The sequence below is a fragment of the Lampetra planeri genome, chromosome 48, assembly GCF_965212315.1.
Source record: "Lampetra planeri chromosome 48, kcLamPlan1.2.h2, whole genome shotgun sequence".
NCBI classification, from domain to species: Eukaryota; Metazoa; Chordata; class Hyperoartia; order Petromyzontiformes; family Petromyzontidae; genus Lampetra; species Lampetra planeri.
The window spans coordinates 7011045-7036370 of NC_136154.1; the positions used below are offsets into that span (position 1 = coordinate 7011045).

Sequence of the window (25326 nt, forward strand, 5' to 3'; positions counted from 1 at the left end):
TATTTAAACATCATAGGAGCGTGTTTGATTAATTACTTAATAGTTATTAACATGTTTAGAATTCAATACAAATATCTCGGATAATCACCCAGGAATGTCTGTCCTTAACGCTCGTGACGTCACTCCACATGCCGCACCCCTCATTAATAATCATGAGCTGATCAAGTCACTCACGTGGACCGCGCCCCCACCCTCTCATTAATAATCATGAGTGGCTTAAAGCCTTCGTCACTGCAGGAATTCATATTCCCTGGGTCTTTCGGAAAACTCAAGTGACTTTACCGAAAGACCCAAAGAATATTCAAGAGCGGGTCATTAGTTTCGATTGAATATTTCATATTAACTGCAATTTCCACCCGTCCTTGGACGGGCTATAAGCTAGTTAATAAAGAATTACAGTATAACATGAGTCACCATTATTGTAAAGCAGAGGTGGAAAGCTTAAGTTTACTAGATTTGTAAGGCTGAAGAGACTTTCTAACGTAATTGAAGGATTTAGTTTGTAAAATATATGTTCAAGAAAACAGGAGAGCACTCGAATACCGTGTGGATGTCCGAGTCCAATGGAAGTTCATATCACAGTAACCGTTGTATCTGATGTGGTATTACTTTAATGACTTTAGTTTATGACAAATACATACCCTGAAATGTGTACATCTCTAAATATTGATTTTGCCGTTGCAGTGATTCCATCAGTCAATGTCACCATCAGCCCCATCAACTCTACAGCCATGAATGTCTCATGGGAAACGAATCTTCTCGCTGTAGACGTTGACAACTACACGGTCTACTTGACTGAATCTAAGAACGCAACAGCAGTGCAGAGCTCCAATTTCCCCTCCACCATTACAACAAAAGAGTTTACAGGTCTGGTTCCTGGTAGACTTTACCAGGCGTCTGTAACAATGCACAGTGGCATTGACATCCAATCATCAGCCAACGTCCGTGAAAGAACCTGTACGTATATAAGCAGCGTTCATCTTCGTGTAATCAGTTTGATGTTTGATATGTTTTCAAAACATGCAAAAAAAATCGACAACATTGAATACACTTACTCAATGTCCCCCATTATTGACAGCATTAAATAACTTAATTAGTATGTATTTAGGGATCTAGAACATATGAAGTAATTTTCAGGAGTTAAAAAATAAGTTTGCTGCGTACTTTAAAAAGTAACGAATTAATTGTACATTTGATAATCGGTACAAATTAAATCTACAGGTGTTGTATATGTTAAATGATCAAACATGTTCGGTCATGAAATATCTACAAGCATAGAAAACGAGAATGGCAGGTCCCAACAATGTGCATTTGGATTACGTGAATCTGTTCCGAATATCGGTATATTTTATGCATATTATAGGTTTGTATGTTGCAATTTTTTAGCACCGAACATAGTCAACCGTGTTAATCAGAGTTACGGGGAAGGACAACAAACTAAACTAAATACAAAATCATTCCGCTCGACAGTATATTTATGAACTGTGACGAACCCAACCGATAATAGGTACAGTGCTGCATATTCTCAGATTAACATAATTAATTGTTATTTATATGACCACATTAACCGCACCCTGGTATTTGCATCTGATAGGCTCACAGTGATGACATCACCTTTACTCTATTTAAGACCGAACCAGAAAGACTTCTTCACAATTCTGGCAAATCGCCTGATGAAGCTGGTTGTAATCACCAGCAATACGCCAAATTGTAAATGTTGTGGGTTTAATCTCTAACACACCGTTGTGCTGAAGAAGTAACTGGCATGTTTTTGTTTACGTGACCAACCTAACTAATTGGCTGTGTCGGGTAGTGGTGGGTTTATGACACATTTATATTTACGCGATCAAACCGCAAACATTACCTTTATTATGCATAATGATGGTGAAAGCTTACTTTTAGACTGCTTATGCAATTCCGCTCGACACAAGGCTGATATGAACATTGAGTGCCTTCTTTTGGAGGAATGGTAAACTTCATCATTATCTCTGGAAGCGAGACTCATTGAGGCTCTAGCTTTTCCGGTTATTGGGAATATCCAGCATTAAGTAATATAATGATTTGAACAAGTTTGTATTATATTTATACACCATATGAGCGTGCTTTATGCATTACTTAATAGCGATTAACATGTTTAGAATCCTATACAAATTAATAAATGATTACATTATACCATGAGTCACCATTATTGTAAAGCAGAGGAGGAAAGCTGAAGTTTACTGGATTTGGAAGGCTGAAGAGAATTTTGAACGTAATTGAAGGATTTAGTTTGTAAAATAAATGTTCATGAAAACAGGAGAGCACACGAATACCGCGAGGATGTCCGAGTCCAATGGAAGTCCATGTCACAGTAACCGTTATTTCTGATGTGGTGTTAACTTAAATAACTTTAGTTCATGGTAAATACAGCCCTTGAAATGATACATGTCTAATTATTGATTTTGCCATTGCAGTGCCTCCAACAGTCAATGTCACCATCATCATCAACAACTCTACATCCATGAATTTGTCATGGGTACCTTTTATTGCTGGAGACGTTGACAACTACACGGTCTACTTGTATGACACTAAGAACGCAACAGCAGTGATTAGCTACAATTTGACCTCCAATACAACACAAGTGTTTACAGATCTGGTTCCTGGTAGAAGTTACAACGCATCTGTAACAGCGCACAGTGGCAGTTACTCCCAACCATCAGCCAACTTCACTGCCAGGACCTGTACGTATATGCAGCGTTCATCCTCGTGTAATCACTTTGATGTTTGATATTAGTTTAAAACATGCTCAAAAATCGACAACATTTAATACACTTATTCAATGTCAACCATTATTGACAACATTAGATAACCGAATTAATGCGTCTTTAGTGATGGACATCATATTAAGAACTTTCCAATAATTACAAATATTACGTTTGTTGCGTACTTTTAATTGTACATTTGATAATCGGTACGCATTCAATCAACAGGTGTTGTATATGTTAAATCATCAAACATGTTCTGTCATAAAACATCTACAAGCTTATAAAAAGAGAATCCCCAACCCTGTGCTTATGGATTACATGAATCTGTTCCTAATATCGGTATAGTTTATGCATATTCTGGGTATGTGTTGAACTTCTTAGCACCGTATATAGCAAACCGTGTTAATCAGAGGTAGGGGGAAGGAAGGACAACAAACTAAACTAAATACAAAAATCATTCCAATGTACAGTATATTGATTAACGATGACTAACCCAACCGAGAATAGGTACAGTGCTGCATGTTATCAGATTAGCATAATTAATTGTAATTTATATGACCACATTAACCCCACCCAGGTCATCGCACCTGATAGGCTTACAGTGTTGACATCACCTTTGCTCCTCTATTTAAGACCGAACCAGGAAGACTTCTTCACAATTCCAGCAAATCGCCTGATGAAGCTGGTTGCAATCACCAGCAAAACGCAAAATTTTAAATGTTGTGGGTTTAATCTCCAACACACTGTTGTGCTGAAGAAGTAACTGCCATGTTTTTGTTTACGTGACAAACCTTACTAAGTGGCTTTGTCCGGTGGTGGTGGGTTAACGACACATTTATATTACGCAATCTAACCCAAAAATGACCTTTATTATGCATAATATTGGTGGTGAAAGCTTACTTTTAGACCACATGTAATGCCCCTCAACTCAACTCTGATATAAACATTGAGTACCTTCTTTTGGAGGAATGCTAAGTTTGATTATAATCTCTCGAAGTGAGACTTATTGAGGCTCTGGCCTTTTCCAGTTATTGGGAATATCCAGCGTGTAGGTAAGATAATGATTTGAACAAGTTTGTATTATATTTAAACATCATAGGAGCGTGTTTGATTAATTACTTAATAGTTATTAACATGTTTAGAATTCAATACAAATATCTCGGATAATCACCCAGGAATGTCTGTCCTTAACGCTCGTGACGTCACTCCACATGCCGCACCCCTCATTAATAATCATGAGCTGATCAAGTCACTCACGTGGACCGCGCCCCCACCCTCTCATTAATAATCATGAGTGGCTTAAAGCCTTCGTCACTGCAGGAATTCATATTCCCTGGGTCTTTCGGAAAACTCAAGTGACTTTACCGAAAGACCCAAAGAATATTCAAGAGCGGGTCATTAGTTTCGATTGAATATTTCATATTAACTGCAATTTCCACCCGTCCTTGGACGGGCTATAAGCTAGTTAATAAAGAATTACAGTATAACATGAGTCACCATTATTGTAAAGCAGAGGTGGAAAGCTTAAGTTTACTAGATTTGTAAGGCTGAAGAGACTTTCTAACGTAATTGAAGGATTTAGTTTGTAAAATATATGTTCAAGAAAACAGGAGAGCACTCGAATACCGTGTGGATGTCCGAGTCCAATGGAAGTTCATATCACAGTAACCGTTGTATCTGATGTGGTATTACTTTAATGACTTTAGTTTATGACAAATACATACCCTGAAATGTGTACATCTCTAAATATTGATTTTGCCGTTGCAGTGATTCCATCAGTCAATGTCACCATCAGCCCCATCAACTCTACAGCCATGAATGTCTCATGGGAAACGAATCTTCTCGCTGTAGACGTTGACAAATACACGGTCTACTTGACTGAATCTAAGAACGCAACAGCAGTGCAGAGCTCCAATTTCCCCTCCACCATTACAACAAAAGAGTTTACAGGTCTGGTTCCTGGTAGACTTTACCAGGCGTCTGTAACAATGCACAGTGGCATTGACATCCAATCATCAGCCAACGTCCGTGAAAGAACCTGTACGTATATAAGCAGCGTTCATCTTCGTGTAATCAGTTTGATGTTTGATATGTTTTCAAAACATGCAAAAAAAATCGACAACATTGAATACACTTACTCAATGTCCCCCATTATTGACAGCATTAAATAACTTAATTAGTATGTATTTAGGGATCTAGAACATATGAAGTAATTTTCAGGAGTTAAAAAATAAGTTTGCTGCGTACTTTAAAAAGTAACGAATTAATTGTACATTTGATAATCGGTACAAATTAAATCTACAGGTGTTGTATATGTTAAATGATCAAACATGTTCGGTCATGAAATATCTACAAGCATAGAAAACGAGAATGGCAGGTCCCAACAATGTGCATTTGGATTACGTGAATCTGTTCCGAATATCGGTATATTTTATGCATATTATAGGTTTGTATGTTGCAATTTTTTAGCACCGAACATAGTCAACCGTGTTAATCAGAGTTACGGGGAAGGACAACAAACTAAACTAAATACAAAATCATTCCGCTCGACAGTATATTTATGAACTGTGACGAACCCAACCGATAATAGGTACAGTGCTGCATATTCTCAGATTAACATAATTAATTGTTATTTATATGACCACATTAACCGCACCCTGGTATTTGCATCTGATAGGCTCACAGTGATGACATCACCTTTACTCTATTTAAGACCGAACCAGAAAGACTTCTTCACAATTCTGGCAAATCGCCTGATGAAGCTGGTTGTAATCACCAGCAATACGCCAAATTGTAAATGTTATGGGTTTAATCTCTAACACACCGTTGTGCTGAAGAAGTAACTGGCGTGTTTTTGTTTACGTGACCAACCTAACTAATTGGCTGTGTCGGGTAGTGGTGGGTTTATGACACATTTATATTTACGCGATCAAACCGCAAACATTACCTTTATTATGCATAATGATGGTGAAAGCTTACTTTTAGACTGCTTATGCAATTCCGCTCGACACAAGGCTGATATGAACATTGAGTGCCTTCTTTTGGAGGAATGGTAAACTTCATCATTATCTCTGGAAGCGAGACTCATTGAGGCTCTGGCTTTTCCGGTTATTGGGAATATCCAGCATTAAGTAATATAATGATTTGAACAAGTTTGTATTATATTTATACACCATATGAGCGTGCTTTATGCATTACTTAATAGCGATTAACATGTTTAGAATCCTATACAAATTAATAAATGATTACATTATACCATGAGTCACCATTATTGTAAAGCAGAGGAGGAAAGCTGAAGTTTACTGGATTTGGAAGGCTGAAGAGAATTTTGAACGTAATTGAAGGATTTAGTTTGTAAAATAAATGTTCATGAAAACAGGAGAGCACACGAATACCGCGAGGATGTCCGAGTCCAATGGAAGTCCATGTCACAGTAACCGTTATTTCTGATGTGGTGTTAACTTAAATAACTTTAGTTCATGGTAAATACAGCCCTTGAAATGATACATGTCTAATTATTGATTTTGCCATTGCAGTGCCTCCAACAGTCAATGTCACCATCATCATCAACAACTCTACATCCATGAATTTGTCATGGGTACCTTTTATTGCTGGAGACGTTGACAACTACACGGTCTACTTGTATGACACTAAGAACGCAACAGCAGTGATTAGCTACAATTTGACCTCCAATACAACACAAGTGTTTACAGATCTGGTTCCTGGTAGAAGTTACAACGCATCTGTAACAGCGCACAGTGGCAGTTACTCCCAACCATCAGCCAACTTCACTGCCAGGACCTGTACGTATATGCAGCGTTCATCCTCGTGTAATCACTTTGATGTTTGATATTAGTTTAAAACATGCTCAAAAATCGACAACATTTAATACACTTATTCAATGTCAACCATTATTGACAACATTAGATAACCGAATTAATGCGTCTTTAGTGATGGACATCATATTAAGAACTTTCCAATAATTACAAATATTACGTTTGTTGCGTACTTTTAATTGTACATTTGATAATCGGTACGCATTCAATCAACAGGTGTTGTATATGTTAAATCATCAAACATGTTCTGTCATAAAACATCTACAAGCTTATAAAAAGAGAATCCCCAACCCTGTGCTTATGGATTAAATGAATCTGTTCCTAATATCGGTATAGTTTATGCATATTCTGGGTATGTGTTGAACTTCTTAGCACCGTATATAGCAAACCGTGTTAATCAGAGGTAGGGGGAAGGAAGGACAACAAACTAAACTAAATACAAAAATCATTCCAATGTACAGTATATTGATTAACGATGACTAACCCAACCGAGAATAGGTACAGTGCTGCATGTTATCAGATTAGCATAATTAATTGTAATTTATATGACCACATTAACCCCACCCAGGTCATCGCACCTGATAGGCTTACAGTGTTGACATCACCTTTGCTCCTCTATTTAAGACAGAACCAGGAATACTTCTTCACAATTCCGGCAAATTGCCTGATGAAGCTGGTTGCAATCACCAGCAAAACGCAAAATTTTAAATGTTGTGGGTTTAATCTCCAACACACTGTTGTGCTGAAGAAGTAACTGCCATGTTTTTGTTTACGTGACAAACCTTACTAAGTGGCTTTGTCCGGTGGTGGTGGGTTAACGACACATTTATATTACGCAATCTAACCCAAAAATGACCTTTATTATGCATAATATTGGTGGTGAAAGCTTACTTTTAGACCACATGTAATGCCCCTCAACTCAACTCTGATATAAACATTGAGTACCTTCTTTTGGAGGAATGCTAAGTTTGATTATAATCTCTCGAAGTGAGACTTATTGAGGCTCTGGCCTTTTCCAGTTATTGGGAATATCCAGCGTGTAGGTAAGATAATGATTTGAACAAGTTTGTATTATATTTAAACATCATAGGAGCGTGTTTGATTAATTACTTAATAGTTATTAACATGTTTAGAATTCAATACAAATATCTCGGATAATCACCCAGGAATGTCTGTCCTTAACGCTCGTGACGTCACTCCACATGCCGCACCCCTCATTAATAATCATGAGCTGATCAAGTCACTCACGTGGACCGCGCCCCCACCCTCTCATTAATAATCATGAGTGGCTTAAAGCCTTCGTCACTGCAGGAATTCATATTCCCTGGGTCTTTCGGAAAACTCAAGTGACTTTACCGAAAGACCCAAAGAATATTCAAGAGCGGGTCATTAGTTTCGATTGAATATTTCATATTAACTGCAATTTCCACCCGTCCTTGGACGGGCTATAAGCTAGTTAATAAAGAATTACAGTATAACATGAGTCACCATTATTGTAAAGCAGAGGTGGAAAGCTTAAGTTTACTAGATTTGTAAGGCTGAAGAGACTTTCTAACGTAATTGAAGGATTTAGTTTGTAAAATATATGTTCAAGAAAACAGGAGAGCACTCGAATACCGTGTGGATGTCCGAGTCCAATGGAAGTTCATATCACAGTAACCGTTGTATCTGATGTGGTATTACTTTAATGACTTTAGTTTATGACAAATACATACCCTGAAATGTGTACATCTCTAAATATTGATTTTGCCGTTGCAGTGATTCCATCAGTCAATGTCACCATCAGCCCCATCAACTCTACAGCCATGAATGTCTCATGGGAAACGAATCTTCTCGCTGTAGACGTTGACAACTACACGGTCTACTTGACTGAATCTAAGAACGCAACAGCAGTGCAGAGCTCCAATTTCCCCTCCACCATTACAACAAAAGAGTTTACAGGTCTGGTTCCTGGTAGACTTTACCAGGCGTCTGTAACAATGCACAGTGGCATTGACATCCAATCATCAGCCAACGTCCGTGAAAGAACCTGTACGTATATAAGCAGCGTTCATCTTCGTGTAATCAGTTTGATGTTTGATATGTTTTCAAAACATGCAAAAAAAATCGACAACATTGAATACACTTACTCAATGTCCCCCATTATTGACAGCATTAAATAACTTAATTAGTATGTATTTAGGGATCTAGAACATATGAAGTAATTTTCAGGAGTTAAAAAATAAGTTTGCTGCGTACTTTAAAAAGTAACGAATTAATTGTACATTTGATAATCGGTACAAATTAAATCTACAGGTGTTGTATATGTTAAATGATCAAACATGTTCGGTCATGAAATATCTACAAGCATAGAAAACGAGAATGGCAGGTCCCAACAATGTGCATTTGGATTACGTGAATCTGTTCCGAATATCGGTATATTTTATGCATATTATAGGTTTGTATGTTGCAATTTTTTAGCACCGAACATAGTCAACCGTGTTAATCAGAGTTACGGGGAAGGACAACAAACTAAACTAAATACAAAATCATTCCGCTCGACAGTATATTTATGAACTGTGACGAACCCAACCGATAATAGGTACAGTGCTGCATATTCTCAGATTAACATAATTAATTGTTATTTATATGACCACATTAACCGCACCCTGGTATTTGCATCTGATAGGCTCACAGTGATGACATCACCTTTACTCTATTTAAGACCGAACCAGAAAGACTTCTTCACAATTCTGGCAAATCGCCTGATGAAGCTGGTTGTAATCACCAGCAATACGCCAAATTGTAAATGTTATGGGTTTAATCTCTAACACACCGTTGTGCTGAAGAAGTAACTGGCATGTTTTTGTTTACGTGACCAACCTAACTAATTGGCTGTGTCGGGTAGTGGTGGGTTTATGACACATTTATATTTACGCGATCAAACCGCAAACATTACCTTTATTATGCATAATGATGGTGAAAGCTTACTTTTAGACTGCTTATGCAATTCCGCTCGACACAAGGCTGATATGAACATTGAGTGCCTTCTTTTGGAGGAATGGTAAACTTCATCATTATCTCTGGAAGCGAGACTCATTGAGGCTCTGGCTTTTCCGGTTATTGGGAATATCCAGCATTAAGTAATATAATGATTTGAACAAGTTTGTATTATATTTATACACCATATGAGCGTGCTTTATGCATTACTTAATAGCGATTAACATGTTTAGAATTCTATACAAATTAATAAATGATTACATTATACCATGAGTCACCATTATTGTAAAGCAGAGGAGGAAAGCTGAAGTTTACTGGATTTGGAAGGCTGAAGAGAATTTTGAACGTAATTGAAGGATTTACTTTGTAAAATAAATGTTCATGAAAACAGGAGAGCACACGAATACCGCGAGGATGTCCGAGTCCAATGGAAGTCCATGTCACAGTAACCGTTATTTCTGATGTGGTGTTAACTTAAATAACTTTAGTTCATGGTAAATACAGCCCTTGAAATGATACATGTCTAATTATTGATTTTGCCATTGCAGTGCCTCCAACAGTCAATGTCACCATCATCATCAACAACTCTACATCCATGAATTTGTCATGGGTACCTTTTATTGCTGGAGACGTTGACAACTACACGGTCTACTTGTATGACACTAAGAACGCAACAGCAGTGATTAGCTACAATTTGACCTCCAATACAACACAAGTGTTTACAGATCTGGTTCCTGGTAGAAGTTACAACGCATCTGTAACAGCGCACAGTGGCAGTTACTCCCAACCATCAGCCAACTTCACTGCCAGGACCTGTACGTATATGCAGCGTTCATCCTCGTGTAATCGCTTTGATGTTTGATATTAGTTTAAAACATGCTCAAAAATCGACAACATTTAATACACTTATTCAATGTCAACCATTATTGACAACATTAGATAACCGAATTAATGCGTCTTTAGTGATGGACATCATATTAAGAACTTTCCAATAATTACAAATATTACGTTTGTTGCGTACTTTTAATTGTACATTTGATAATCGGTACGCATTCAATCAACAGGTGTTGTATATGTTAAATCATCAAACATGTTCTGTCATAAAACATCTACAAGCTTATAAAAAGAGAATCCCCAACCCTGTGCTTATGGATTACATGAATCTGTTCCTAATATCGGTATAGTTTATGCATATTCTGGGTATGTGTTGAACTTCTTAGCACCGTATATAGCAAACCGTGTTAATCAGAGGTAGGGGGAAGGAAGGACAACAAACTAAACTAAATACAAAAATCATTCCAATGTACAGTATATTGATTAACGATGACTAACCCAACCGAGAATAGGTACAGTGCTGCATGTTATCAGATTAGCATAATTAATTGTAATTCATATGACCACATTAACCCCACCCAGGTCATCGCACCTGATAGGCTTACAGTGATGACATCACCTTTGCTCCTCTATTTAAGACAGAACCAGGAATACTTCTTCACAATTCCGGCAAATTGCCTGATGAAGCTGGTTGCAATCACCAGCAAAACGCAAAATTTTAAATGTTGTGGGTTTAATCTCCAACACACTGTTGTGCTGAAGAAGTAACTGCCATGTTTTTGTTTACGTGACAAACCTTACTAAGTGGCTTTGTCCGGTGGTGACCTTTATTATGCATAATATTGGTGGTGAAAGCTTACTTTTAGACCACATGTAATGCCCCTCAACTCAACTCTGATATAAACATTGAGTACCTTCTTTTGGAGGAATGCTAAGTTTGATTATAATCTCTCGAAGTGAGACTTATTGAGGCTCTGGCCTTTTCCAGTTATTGGGAATATCCAGCGTGTAGGTAAGATAATGATTTGAACAAGTTTGTATTATATTTAAACATCATAGGAGCGTGTTTGATTCATTACTTAATAGTTATTAACATGTTTAGAATTCAATACAAATATCTCGGATAATCACCCAGGAATGTCTGTCCTTAACGCTCGTGACGTCACTCCACATGCCGCACCCCTCTTTAATAATCATGAACTGATCAAGTCATTCACGTGGACCCCGCCCCCACCCTCTCATTAATAATCATGAGTGGCTTAAAGCCTTCGTCACTGCAGGAATTCATATTCCCTGGGTCTTTCGGAAAACTCATGTGACTTTCCCGAAAGACCCAAAGAATAATCACGAGCGGGTTATTAGTTTCGATTGAATATTTCATATTAACTGCAATTTCCACCCATCCTTGGACGGGCTATAAGCTAGTTAATAAATAAGTACAGTATAACATGAGTCACCATTATTGTAAAGCAGAGGTGGAAAGCTTAAGTTTACTGGATTTGGAAGGCTGAAGAGATTGTCTGACGTAATTGAAGGATTTAGTTTGATTTGTAAAATGAATGTTCATGAAAACAGCGGAGCACACGAATACCGCGAGGATGTCCGAGTCCAATGGAAATCCATATCACAGTAACCGTTGTATCTAACGTGGTGTTACTTTAATGACTTTAGTTTATGGCAAATGCAGCTCTTGAAATGTGTACGTGTGTAAATATTGTATTTGCCGTTGCAGTTCCTCCAACAGTCAATGTCGCCATCATCCCCATCAACTCTACAGCCATGAATGTCTCATGGGCACCTACATTTCCTGCAGACGTTGACAGCTACACGGTTTACTTGAATGAAACCAATAACGCAACAGCAGTGAACAGCTCCGATTTGTCCTCCAACATTGCAACACAAGTGTTTACAGGTCTGGTTCCTGGTAGAAGTTACCAGGCATCTGTAACAGCGCACAGTGGCAGTTACTCCCAACCATCAGCCAACTTCACTGCCAGGACCTGTACGTATATATATATGCAGCGTTCATCTTCGTGTAATGGCTTTGATGTTTGATATTTGTTCAAAACATGCTAAAAAATCTACAAAATTTCAAACACTTCTTAAATGTGTCCCCAACTATTGACAGCATTAAATAACGGAATTCATACGTCTTTAGTGATGGGCATCATATGCAGTATTTTCCAAGATTTGAAAATATTACGTTTGTTGCGTATTTTTAATTGTACATTTGATATTCGGTACACATTCAATCAACCGGTGTTGTATATGTTAAATAAGCAAACATGTTCCGGCATAAAACATCTGCAAGCTTAAAAACAGAGAATCACCAACCCTGTGCTTATGGATTACATGAATCTGTTCCTAATATCGGTATAGTTTATGCATATTCTGGGTATGTGTTGAACTTCTTAGCACCTTATATGGCAAACCGTGTTAATCAGAGGTACGGGGAAGGACAACAAACTAAACTAAATACAAAAATCATTTCAATGTACAGTATATTGATAAACGGTGACGAACCCAACCGATAATAGGTACAGTGCTGCATATTCTAACATGAACATAATTCATTGTAATTTATATGACCACATTGACCCCACCCTGGTCTTCGCACCTGATAGGCTCACAGTGATGACATCACCTTTGCTCCTCTATTTAAGACAGAACCAGGAAGACTTCTTCACTATTCTGGCAAATCGCCTGATGAAGCTGGTTGTAATCACCAGTAATACGCCAAATTGTAAATGTTGTGGGTTTAATGTCCAACACACCACTGTGATGAAGAAGTAACTGGCATGTTTTTGTTTACGTGACAAACCTTACTAATTGGCTGTGTCGGGTAGTGGTGGGTTTATGACACATTTATATTTACGCGATCAAACCCCCAAAATAACCTTTATTATGCATAATATTGGTTGTGAAAGCATACTTTTAGACTGCTTATGCAATGCGGCTTGACACAATTCTGATATTAACATTGAGTCCCTTCTTTTGGAGGAATGCTAAGTTTGATTATAATCTCTCGAAGCGAGACTCATTGAGGCTCTGACCTTTTCCAGTTATTGGGAATATCCAGTGTGAAAGGTAATGATTTGAACAAGTTTGTATTATATTTAAACATCATAGGAGCGTGTTTGATTAATTACTTAATAGTTATTAACATGTTTAGACTTCAATACAAATATCTCGGATAATCACCCAGGAATGTCTGTCCTTAACGCTCGTGACGTCACTCCACATGCCGCACCCCTCATTAATAATCATGAGCTGATCAAGTCACTCACGTGGACCGCGCCCCCACCCTCTCATTAATAATCATGAGTGGCTTAAAGCCTTCGTCACTGCAGGAATTCATATTCTTTGGGTCTTTCGGAAAACTCATGTGACTTTCCCGAAAGACCCAAAGAATAATCACGAGCGGGTTATTAGTTTCGATTGAATATTTCATATTAACTGCAATTTCCAACCGTCCTTGGACGGACTATAAGCTAGTTAATAAATAATTACAGTATAACATGAGTCACCATTATTGTAAAGCATAGGTGGAAAGCTTAAGTTTACCGGATTTGGAAGGCTGAAGAGATTTTCTGACGTAATTGAAGGATTTAGTTTGTTTGTAAAATGAATATTCATGAAAACAGCGGAGCACACGAATACCGCGATGATGTCCGAGTCAAATGGAAATCCATATCACAGTAACCGTTGTATCTAACGTGGTGTTACTTTAATGACTTTAGTTTATGGCAAATGCAGCTCTTGAAATGTGTACGTGTGTAAATATTGTATTTGCCGTTGCAGTTCCTCCAACAGTCAATGTCGCCATCATCCCCATCAACTCTACAGCCATGAATGTCTCATGGGCACCTACAATTCCTGCAGACGTTGACAACTACACGGTTTACTTGAATGAAACCAATAACCCAACAGCAGTGAACAGCTCCGTTGTGTCCTCCAACATTGCAACACAAGTGTTTACAGATCTGGTTCCTGGTAGAAGTTACCAGGCATCTGTAACAGCGCACAGTGGCAGTTACTCCCAACCATCAGCCAACTTCACTGCCAGGACCTGTACGTACATAAGCAGCGTTCATCTTCGTGTAATGGCTTTGATGTTTGATATTTGTTCAAAACATGCTAAAAAATCTACAAAATTTCAAACACTTCTTAAATGTGTCCCCAATTATTGACAGCATTAAATAACGGAATTCATACGTCTTTAATGATGGGTATCATATGCAGTATTTTCCAAGATTTGAAAATATTACGTTTGTTGCGTATTTTTAATTGTACATTTGATATTCGGTACACATTCAATCAACCGGTGTTGTATATGTAAAATTATCAAACATGTTCCGTCATAAAACATCTGCAAGCTTAAAAACAGAAAATCCCCAACCCTGTGCTTATAGATTACATGAATCTGTTAATAATATCGGTATAGTTTATGCATATTCTGGGTATGTGTTGAACTTCTTAGCACCTTATATGGCAAACCGTTTTAATCAGAGGTAGGGGGAAGGACAACAAACTAAACTAAATACAAAAATCATTCCAATGTACAGTATATTGATAAACGGTGACGAACCCAACCGATAATAGGTACAGTGCTGCATATTCTAACATGAACATAATTCATTGTAATTTATATGACCACATTGACCCCACCCTGGTCTTCGCACCTGATAGGCTCACAGTGATGACATCACCGTTACGCCTCTATTTAAGACAGAACCAGGAAGACTTCTTCACAATTCCAGCAAATCGCCTGATGAAGCTGGTTGCAATCACCAGCAAAACGCAAAATTTTAAATGTTGTGGGTTTAATCTCCAACACACTGTTGTGCTGAAGAAGTAACTGCCATGTTTTTGTTTACATGACAAACCTTACTAAGTGGCTTTGTCCGGTGGTGGTGGGTTAACGACACATTTATATTACGCAATCTAACCCAAAAATGACCTTTATTATGCATAATATTGGTGGTGAAAGCTTACTTTTAGACCACATGTAATGCCCCTCAACACAACTCTGATATAAACATTGAGTACCTTTTGGAGGAATGCTAAGTTTGATTATAATCTCTCGAAGTGAGACTCATTGAGGCTCTGGCCTTTTCCAGTTATTGGGATTATCCAGCGTGTAAGTAAGATAATGATTTGAACAAGTTTGTATTATATTTACACATCATAGGAGCGTGTTTGATTAATTACTTAATAGTTATTAACATGTTTAGAATTCAATACAAATATATACGATAATCACCCAGGAATGTCTGTCCTTAACGCTCGTGACGTCACTCCACATCTCGCACACCTTATTAATAATCATGAGCTGATTACGTCACTCACGTGGACCCCGCCCCCACCCTCTCATTAATAATCATGAGTGGCTTAAAGCCTTCGTCACTGCAGGAATTCATATTCTTTGGGTCTTTCGGAAAACTCATGTGACTTTACCGAAAGACCCAACGAATAATCACGAGCGGGTCATTAGTTTCGATTGAATATTTCATATTAACTGCAATTTCCACCCGTCCTTGGACGGGCTATAAGCTAGTTAACAAAGAATTACAGTATAACATGAGTCACCATTATTGTAAAGCAGAGGTGGAAAGCTAAAGTTTACTAGATTTGTAAGGCTGAAGAGACTTTCTAACGTAATTGAAGGATTTAGTTTGTAAAATATATGTTCAAGAAAACAGGAGAGCACTCGAATACCGTGTGGATGTCCGAGTCCAATGGAAGTTCATATCACAGTAACCGTTGTATCTGATGTGGTATTACTTTAATGACTTTAGTTTATGACAAACACATACCCTGAAATGTGTACATCTCTAAATATTGATTTTGCCGTTGCAGTGATTCCATCAGTCAATGTCACCATCAGCCCCATCAACTCTACAGCCATGAATGTCTCATGGGAAACGAATCTTCTCGCTGTAGACGTTGACAACTACACGGTCTACTTGACTGAATCTAAGAACGCAACAGCAGTGCAGAGCTCCAATTTCCCCTCCACCATTACAACAAAAGAGTTTACAGGTCTGGTTCCTGGTAGACTTTACCAGGCGTCTGTAACAATGCACAGTGGCATTGACATCCAATCATCAGCCAACGTCCGTGAAAGAACCTGTACGTATATAAGCAGCGTTCATCTTCGTGTAATCAGTTTGATGTTTGATATGTTTTCAAAACATGCAAAAAAAATCGACAACATTGAATACACTTACTCAATGTCCCCCATTATTGACAGCATTAAATAACTTAATTAGTATGTATTTAGGGATCTAGAACATATGAAGTAATTTTCAGGAGTTAAAAAATAAGTTTGCTGCGTACTTTAAAAAGTAACGAATTAATTGTACATTTGATAATCGGTACAAATTAAATCTACAGGTGTTGTATATGTTAAATGATCAAACATGTTCGGTCATGAAATATCTACAAGCATAGAAAACGAGAATGGCAGGTCCCAACAATGTGCATTTGGATTACGTGAATCTGTTCCGAATATCGGTATATTTTATGCATATTATAGGTTTGTATGTTGCAATTTTTTAGCACCGAACATAGTCAACCGTGTTAATCAGAGTTACGGGGAAGGACAACAAACTAAACTAAATACAAAATCATTCCGCTCGACAGTATATTTATGAACTGTGACGAACCCAACCGATAATAGGTACAGTGCTGCATATTCTCAGATTAACATAATTAATTGTTATTTATATGACCACATTAACCGCACCCTGGTATTTGCATCTGATAGGCTCACAGTGATGACATCACCTTTACTCTATTTAAGACCGAACCAGAAAGACTTCTTCACAATTCTGGCAAATCGCCTGATGAAGCTGGTTGTAATCACCAGCAATACGCCAAATTGTAAATGTTATGGGTTTAATCTCTAACACACCGTTGTGCTGAAGAAGTAACTGGCGTGTTTTTGTTTACGTGACCAACCTAACTAATTGGCTGTGTCGGGTAGTGGTGGGTTTATGACACATTTATATTTACGCGATCAAACCGCAAACATTACCTTTATTATGCATAATGATGGTGAAAGCTTACTTTTAGACTGCTTATGCAATTCCGCTCGACACAAGGCTGATATGAACATTGAGTGCCTTCTTTTGGAGGAATGGTAAACTTCATCATTATCTCTGGAAGCGAGACTCATTGAGGCTCTAGCTTTTCCGGTTATTGGGAATATCCAGCATTAAGTAATATAATGATTTGAACAAGTTTGTATTATATTTATACACCATATGAGCGTGCTTTATGCATTACTTAATAGCGATTAACATGTTTAGAATTCTATACAAATTAATAAATGATTACATTATACCATGAGTCACCATTATTGTAAAGCAGAGGAGGAAAGCTGAAGTTTACTGGATTTGGAAGGCTGAAGAGAATTTTGAACGTAATTGAAGGATTTACTTTGTAAAATAAATGTTCATGAAAACAGGAGAGCACACGAATACCGCGAGGATGTCCGAGTCCAATGGAAGTCCATGTCACAGTAACCGTTATTTCTGATGTGGTGTTAACTTAAATAACTTTAGTTCATGGTAAATACAGCCCTTGAAATGATACATGTCTAATTATTGATTTTGCCATTGCAGTGCCTCCAACAGTCAATGTCACCATCATCATCAACAACTCTACATCCATGAATTTGTCATGGGTACCTTTTATTGCTGGAGACGTTGACAACTACACGGTCTACTTGTATGACACTAAGAACGCAACAGCAGTGATTAGCTACAATTTGACCTCCAATACAACACAAGTGTTTACAGATCTGGTTCCTGGTAGAAGTTACAACGCATCTGTAACAGCGCACAGTGGCAGTTACTCCCAACCATCAGCCAACTTCACTGCCAGGACCTGTACGTATATGCAGCGTTCATCCTCGTGTAATCGCTTTGATGTTTGATATTAGTTTAAAACATGCTCAAAAATCGACAACATTTAATACACTTATTCAATGTCAACCATTATTGACAACATTAGATAACCGAATTAATGCGTCTTTAGTGATGGACATCATATTAAGAACTTTCCAATAATTACAAATATTACGTTTGTTGCGTACTTTTAATTGTACATTTGATAATCGGTACGCATTCAATCAACAGGTGTTGTATATGTTAAATCATCAAACATGTTCTGTCATAAAACATCTACAAGCTTATAAAAAGAGAATCCCCAACCCTGTGCTTATGGATTAAATGAATCTGTTCCTAATATCGGTATAGTTTATGCATATTCTGGGTATGTGTTGAACTTCTTAGCACCGTATATAGCAAACCGTGTTAATCAGAGGTAGGGGGAAGGAAGGACAACAAACTAAACTAAATACAAAAATCATTCCAATGTACAGTATATTGATTAACGATGACTAACCCAACCGAGAATAGGTACAGTGCTGCATGTTATCAGATTAGCATAATTAATTGTAATTTATATGACCACATTAACCCCACCCAGGTCATCGCACCTGATAGGCTTACAGTGTTGACATCACCTTTGCTCCTCTATTTAAGACAGAACCAGGAATACTTCTTCACAATTCCGGCAAATTGCCTGATGAAGCTGGTTGCAATCACCAGCAAAACGCAAAATTTTAAATGTTGTGGGTTTAATCTCCAACACACTGTTGTGCTGAAGAAGTAACTGCCATGTTTTTGTTTACGTGACAAACCTTACTAAGTGGCTTTGTCCGGTGGTGGTGGGTTAACGACACATTTATATTACGCAATCTAACCCAAAAATGACCTTTATTATGCATAATATTGGTGGTGAAAGCTTACTTTTAGACCACATGTAATGCCCCTCAACTCAACTCTGATATAAACATTGAGTACCTTCTTTTGGAGGAATGCTAAGTTTGATTATAATCTCTCGAAGTGAGACTTATTGAGGCTCTGGCCTTTTCCAGTTATTGGGAATATCCAGCGTGTAGGTAAGATAATGATTTGAACAAGTTTGTATTATATTTAAACATCATAGGAGCGTGTTTGATTAATTACTTAATAGTTATTAACATGTTTAGAATTCAATACAAATATCTCGGATAATCACCCAGGAATGTCTGTCCTTAACGCTCGTGACGTCACTCCACATGCCGCACCCCTCATTAATAATCATGAGCTGATCAAGTCACTCACGTGGACCGCGCCCCCACCCTCTCATTAATAATCATGAGTGGCTTAAAGCCTTCGTCACTGCAGGAATTCATATTCCCTGGGTCTTTCGGAAAACTCAAGTGACTTTACCGAAAGACCCAAAGAATATTCAAGAGCGGGTCATTAGTTTCGATTGAATATTTCATATTAACTGCAATTTCCACCCGTCCTTGGACGGGCTATAAGCTAGTTAATAAAGAATTACAGTATAACATGAGTCACCATTATTGTAAAGCAGAGGTGGAAAGCTTAAGTTTACTAGATTTGTAAGGCTGAAGAGACTTTCTAACGTAATTGAAGGATTTAGTTTGTAAAATATATGTTCAAGAAAACAGGAGAGCACTCGAATACCGTGTGGATGTCCGAGTCCAATGGAAGTTCATATCACAGTAACCGTTGTATCTGATGTGGTATTACTTTAATGACTTTAGTTTATGACAAATACATACCCTGAAATGTGTACATCTCTAAATATTGATTTTGCCGTTGCAGTGATTCCATCAGTCAATGTCACCATCAGCCCCATCAACTCTACAGCCATGAATGTCTCATGGGAAACGAATCTTCTCGCTGTAGACGTTGACAAATACACGGTCTACTTGACTGAATCTAAGAACGCAACAGCAGTGCAGAGCTCCAATTTCCCCTCCACCATTACAACAAAAGAGTTTACAGGTCTGGTTCCTGGTAGACTTTACCAGGCGTCTGTAACAATGCACAGTGGCATTGACATCCAATCATCAGCCAACGTCCGTGAAAGAACCTGTACGTATATAAGCAGCGTTCATCTTCGTGTAATCAGTTTGATGTTTGATATGTTTTCAAAACATGCAAAAAAAATCGACAACATTGAATACACTTACTCAATGTCCCCCATTATTGACAACATTAAATAACTTAATTAGTATGTATTTAGGGATCTAGAACATATGAAGTAATTTTCAGGAGTTAAAAAATAAGTTTGCTGCGTACTTTAAAAAGTAACGAATTAATTGTACATTTGATAATCGGTACAAATTAAATCTACAGGTGTTGTATATGTTAAATGATCAAACATGTTCGGTCATGAAATATCTACAAGCATAGAAAACGAGAATGGCAGGTCCCAACAATGTGCATTTGGATTACGTGAATCTGTTCCGAATATCGGTATATTTTATGCATATTATAGGTTTGTATGTTGCAATTTTTTAGCACCGAACATAGTCAACCGTGTTAATCAGAGTTACGGGGAAGGACAACAAACTAAACTAAATCCAAAATCATTCCGCTCGACAGTATATTTATGAACTGTGACGAACCCAACCGATAATAGGTACAGTGCTGCATATTCTCAGATTAACATAATTAATTGTTATTTATATGACCACATTAACCGCACCCTGGTATTTGCATCTGATAGGCTCACAGTGATGACATCACCTTTACTCTATTTAAGACCGAACCAGAAAGACTTCTTCACAATTCTGGCAAATCGCCTGATGAAGCTGGTTGTAATCACCAGCAATACGCCAAATTGTAAATGTTGTGGGTTTAATCTCTAACACACCGTTGTGCTGAAGAAGTAACTGGCGTGTTTTTGTTTACGTGACCAACCTAACTAATTGGCTGTGTCGGGTAGTGGTGGGTTTATGACACATTTATATTTACGCGATCAAACCGCAAACATTACCTTTATTATGCATAATGATGGTGAAAGCTTACTTTTAGACTGCTTATGCAATTCCGCTCGACACAAGGCTGATATGAACATTGAGTGCCTTCTTTTGGAGGAATGGTAAACTTCATCATTATCTCTGGAAGCGAGACTCATTGAGGCTCTGGCTTTTCCGGTTATTGGGAATATCCAGCATTAAGTAATATAATGATTTGAACAAGTTTGTATTATATTTATACACCATATGAGCGTGCTTTATGCATTACTTAATAGCGATTAACATGTTTAGAATCCTATACAAATTAATAAATGATTACATTATACCATGAGTCACCATTATTGTAAAGCAGAGGAGGAAAGCTGAAGTTTACTGGATTTGGAAGGCTGAAGAGAATTTTGAACGTAATTGAAGGATTTAGTTTGTAAAATAAATGTTCATGAAAACAGGAGAGCACACGAATACCGCGAGGATGTCCGAGTCCAATGGAAGTCCATGTCACAGTAACCGTTATTTCTGATGTGGTGTTAACTTAAATAACTTTAGTTCATGGTAAATACAGCCCTTGAAATGATACATGTCTAATTATTGATTTTGCCATTGCAGTGCCTCCAACAGTCAATGTCACCATCATCATCAACAACTCTACATCCATGAATTTGTCATGGGTACCTTTTATTGCTGGAGACGTTGACAACTACACGGTCTACTTGTATGACACTAAGAACGCAACAGCAGTGATTAGCTACAATTTGACCTCCAATACAACACAAGTGTTTACAGATCTGGTTCCTGGTAGAAGTTACAACGCATCTGTAACAGCGCACAGTGGCAGTTACTCCCAACCATCAGCCAACTTCACTGCCAGGACCTGTACGTATATGCAGCGTTCATCCTCGTGTAATCACTTTGATGTTTGATATTAGTTTAAAACATGCTCAAAAATCGACAACATTTAATACACTTATTCAATGTCAACCATTATTGACAACATTAGATAACCGAATTAATGCGTCTTTAGTGATGGACATCATATTAAGAACTTTCCAATAATTACAAATATTACGTTTGTTGCGTACTTTTAATTGTACATTTGATAATCGGTACGCATTCAATCAACAGGTGTTGTATATGTTAAATCATCAAACATGTTCTGTCATAAAACATCTACAAGCTTATAAAAAGAGAATCCCCAACCCTGTGCTTATGGATTAAATGAATCTGTTCCTAATATCGGTATAGTTTATGCATATTCTGGGTATGTGTTGAACTTCTTAGCACCGTATATAGCAAACCGTGTTAATCAGAGGTAGGGGGAAGGAAGGACAACAAACTAAACTAAATACAAAAATCATTCCAATGTACAGTATATTGATTAACGATGACTAACCCAACCGAGAATAGGTACAGTGCTGCATGTTATCAGATTAGCATAATTAATTGTAATTTATATGACCACATTAACCCCACCCAGGTCATCGCACCTGATAGGCTTACAGTGTTGACATCACCTTTGCTCCTCTATTTAAGACAGAACCAGGAATACTTCTTCACAATTCCGGCAAATTGCCTGATGAAGCTGGTTGCAATCACCAGCAAAACGCAAAATTTTAAATGTTGTGGGTTTAATCTCCAACACACTGTTGTGCTGAAGAAGTAACTGCCATGTTTTTGTTTACGTGACAAACCTTACTAAGTGGCTTTGTCCGGTGGTGGTGGGTTAACGACACATTTATATTACGCAATCTAACCCAAAAATGACCTTTATTATGCATAATATTGGTGGTGAAAGCTTACTTTTAGACCACATGTAATGCCCCTCAACTCAACTCTGATATAAACATTGAGTACCTTCTTTTGGAGGAATGCTAAGTTTGATTATAATCTCTCGAAGTGAGACTTATTGAGGCTCTGGCCTTTTCCAGTTATTGGGAATATCCAGCGTGTAGGTAAGATAATGATTTGAACAAGTTTGTATTATATTTAAACATCATAGGAGCGTGTTTGATTCATTACTTAATAGTTATTAACATGTTTAGAATTCAATACAAATATCTCGGATAATCACCCAGGAATGTCTGTCCTTAACGCTCGTGACGTCACTCCACATGCCGCACCCCTCTTTAATAATCATGAACTGATCAAGTCATTCACGTGGACCCCGCCCCCACCCTCTCATTAATAATCATGAGTGGCTTAAAGCCTTCGTCACTGCAGGAATTCATATTCCCTGGGTCTTTCGGAAAACTCATGTGACTTTCCCGAAAGACCCAAAGAATAATCACGAGCGGGTTATTAGTTTCGATTGAATATTTCATATTAACTGCAATTTCCACCCATCCTTGGACGGGCTATAAGCTAGTTAATAAATAAGTACAGTATAACATGAGTCACCATTATTGTAAAGCAGAGGTGGAAAGCTTAAGTTTACTGGATTTGGAAGGCTGAAGAGATTGTCTGACGTAATTGAAGGATTTAGTTTGATTTGTAAAATGAATGTTCATGAAAACAGCGGAGCACACGAATACCGCGAGGATGTCCGAGTCCAATGGAAATCCATATCACAGTAACCGTTGTATCTAACGTGGTGTTACTTTAATGACTTTAGTTTATGGCAAATGCAGCTCTTGAAATGTGTACGTGTGTAAATATTGTATTTGCCGTTGCAGTTCCTCCAACAGTCAATGTCGCCATCATCCCCATCAACTCTACAGCCATGAATGTCTCATGGGCACCTACATTTCCTGCAGACGTTGACAGCTACACGGTTTACTTGAATGAAACCAATAACGCAACAGCAGTGAACAGCTCCGATTTGTCCTCCAACATTGCAACACAAGTGTTTACAGGTCTGGTTCCTGGTAGAAGTTACCAGGCATCTGTAACAGCGCACAGTGGCAGTTACTCCCAACCATCAGCCAACTTCACTGCCAGGACCTGTACGTATATATATATGCAGCGTTCATCTTCGTGTAATGGCTTTGATGTTTGATATTTGTTCAAAACATGCTAAAAAATCTACAAAATTTCAAACACTTCTTAAATGTGTCCCCAACTATTGACAGCATTAAATAACGGAATTCATACGTCTTTAGTGATGGGCATCATATGCAGTATTTTCCAAGATTTGAAAATATTACGTTTGTTGCGTATTTTTAATTGTACATTTGATATTCGGTACACATTCAATCAACCGGTGTTGTATATGTTAAATAAGCAAACATGTTCCGGCATAAAACATCTGCAAGCTTAAAAACAGAGAATCACCAACCCTGTGCTTATGGATTACATGAATCTGTTCCTAATATCGGTATAGTTTATGCATATTCTGGGTATGTGTTGAACTTCTTAGCACCTTATATGGCAAACCGTGTTAATCAGAGGTACGGGGAAGGACAACAAACTAAACTAAATACAAAAATCATTTCAATGTACAGTATATTGATAAACGGTGACGAACCCAACCGATAATAGGTACAGTGCTGCATATTCTAACATGAACATAATTCATTGTAATTTATATGACCACATTGACCCCACCCTGGTCTTCGCACCTGATAGGCTCACAGTGATGACATCACCTTTGCTCCTCTATTTAAGACAGAACCAGGAAGACTTCTTCACTATTCTGGCAAATCGCCTGATGAAGCTGGTTGTAATCACCAGTAATACGCCAAATTGTAAATGTTGTGGGTTTAATGTCCAACACACCACTGTGATGAAGAAGTAACTGGCATGTTTTTGTTTACGTGACAAACCTTACTAATTGGCTGTGTCGGGTAGTGGTGGGTTTATGACACATTTATATTTACGCGATCAAACCCCCAAAATAACCTTTATTATGCATAATATTGGTTGTGAAAGCATACTTTTAGACTGCTTATGCAATGCGGCTTGACACAATTCTGATATTAACATTGAGTCCCTTCTTTTGGAGGAATGCTAAGTTTGATTATAATCTCTCGAAGCGAGACTCATTGAGGCTCTGACCTTTTCCAGTTATTGGGAATATCCAGTGTGAAAGGTAATGATTTGAACAAGTTTGTATTATATTTAAACATCATAGGAGCGTGTTTGATTAATT

At 37.8% G+C, this 25326-nt stretch overlaps 1 protein-coding gene across 1 annotated transcript in view; it reads left to right on the plus strand.

The window, feature by feature from the left end:
* The window catches only part of LOC144733741 (receptor-type tyrosine-protein phosphatase beta-like), a 73267-nt gene that overhangs the window by 42749 nt on the left and 5192 nt on the right, over window positions 1-25326 (plus strand). Inside the window, exons 4-10 of the mRNA XM_078615763.1 lie at window positions 12126-12395; window positions 14195-14464; window positions 16253-16525; window positions 18022-18288; window positions 20080-20352; window positions 21849-22115; window positions 23912-24181. Of these exons, the coding sequence (XP_078471889.1) occupies window positions 12126-12395; window positions 14195-14464; window positions 16253-16525; window positions 18022-18288; window positions 20080-20352; window positions 21849-22115; window positions 23912-24181 (1890 nt within the window). The remainder of the gene's footprint in view (window positions 1-12125; window positions 12396-14194; window positions 14465-16252; window positions 16526-18021; window positions 18289-20079; window positions 20353-21848; window positions 22116-23911; window positions 24182-25326) is intronic.